This window comes from Rhinoderma darwinii, unplaced genomic scaffold, assembly GCF_050947455.1.
Source record: "Rhinoderma darwinii isolate aRhiDar2 unplaced genomic scaffold, aRhiDar2.hap1 Scaffold_4421, whole genome shotgun sequence".
Lineage (NCBI taxonomy): Eukaryota > Metazoa > Chordata > Amphibia > Anura > Rhinodermatidae > Rhinoderma > Rhinoderma darwinii.
This window is the reverse complement of record NW_027463883.1, coordinates 3442-5000: the sequence shown is the minus strand read 5'-3', so window position 1 is coordinate 5000 and position 1559 is coordinate 3442. Positions and strand designations below refer to the sequence as shown.

The following is a 1559-nucleotide window of genomic DNA, read 5'->3' as shown; positions in this document are numbered from 1 at the left end:
GTAACGGTTCACTGGGATACGCTTGTTGTGATGTCATCTAGAATGTGGGCAGATTCTATTTCTCTGAGCGTGACGTCCTCTAGAGAATCTGAGCGTGATGTCATGTGAAGGGCGGGGCCTGTGATCTGCATGTGTTCCGTTTGCACATAATGGCCCTCAGGTTGTGACATCATCAAGTTTATAAATTGGGGTCACACATTGACCGCGGTGTCAGTTTCTCTTGCTGGCTCTCGTCATGGACGTATCTCGTATGAAGAAGAGGAGGATGGTGATGTTTCCAATGATGAGTGTTGTAGAGAAGATGGAGGTTGGCGGACGCCAATTTCCGGAGGACGTGGAGATGGAGGAGGAGGATGAGAAGATGGAGGTTGGCGGACGCCAGTTTCCAGAGGACGTGGAGATGGAGGAGGAGGATGAGAAGATGGAGGCTGGCGGACGCCAGTTTCCAGAGGACGTGGAGATGGAGGATGGGAAGATGGAGGTTGGCGGACGCCAATTTCCAGCTCCTGATGTGGAGATGGATGACCTTTCGGGGGCTACGTTTAACATCAGGGCCTCCAACCCCCGAAAGAGAAAGTGGCCATTTTAGTAACATCTGCCACTTGGGGCCCATTTACCATCAGGGCCCCAACCCCTGGGAGAGATAGCGGCCATCTTATTTCCATCTGCCGCTCGGGGCCCAGTTACCATCTTTAGGTGAGGTAAGTGCCGTCCACTGATGATCTTCTCACCTCACGACTCTTCTACAGCCGCCCTGGACACTGAATTTCTGATTTGTTTTGCAGTTGTCACCCCAACATCGTGGTCTTTACCACCTAAACCATCAGAAATTCCCATGAAGACTCCTCCAGTGATGAGCAGACGTGAGATCCGGTAAGTCTGACGTCTTCCGCTCGTCTTCATCTTCTCCTTGTGGTGAAGGTTTTGTGAATTTTTTTGCTTATTTGTATTTTTTCCTTTTCTAGGATCCGACTTTGAAAAATATGAAAAAAGTTTCCGGTTTCTTCTGATCCAGGATCGAGCTGTGTAAGGGTGGACTGGCGGCCATATCCACGGGTGAAGAAGGACCCTCCCCCTCTTCATCTCACCGATCATCGCATGTTAAAGGGCCGGAGCCACAGAAAACCGCACAGAAATTCTACCAGATTCTATAATAAACAGATTTATTTTTACCATTTTTAGTGTTTTCATTTCTAGATTGGGGAATTTATCCAGGGAACCTGTGTTCTATGGGGGTCCGAAGGTTATAGGTGTAATACTCTGCAGAATATGTCACTATGTATCTGTCAGGAGGTGGAGAGGACAGAGCAATGTTCTGCAGATATCTAGAGAGGACAGTGGTGCAATAATCTGCAGAATATATCACTCTGTATCTGTCAGCAGAGGACAGAGCAATGTTCTGCAGATCTCTAGAGAGGTCAGTGGTGTAATAATCTGCAGAATATATCACTCTGTATCTGTCTGGAGGCTTTTTGGAATTTTTCTTGAAAATATAAACAATTGCTGGTAAATTATACATTTTCTAACGACATAAAACAGAAGGACAGATAAAGTAATGC

General features: G+C 46.9%; 1 protein-coding gene across 4 annotated transcripts in view; it reads left to right on the top strand.

The window, feature by feature from the left end:
- Nucleotides 1-1175, top strand: part of LOC142714651 (uncharacterized) — a 60892-nt gene extending 59717 nt beyond the window's left edge. For all 4 annotated transcript variants that reach the window (XM_075848657.1, XM_075848655.1, XM_075848654.1 and 1 more), the window contains 2 exons: nucleotides 786-873; nucleotides 966-1175. In XM_075848657.1, coding sequence (XP_075704772.1) covers nucleotides 786-873; nucleotides 966-978 — 101 coding nt within the window. In that variant the 3' untranslated portion in view covers nucleotides 979-1175. The remainder of the gene's footprint in view (nucleotides 1-785; nucleotides 874-965) is intronic.
- Nucleotides 1176-1559: the final 384 nt, after the last annotated feature.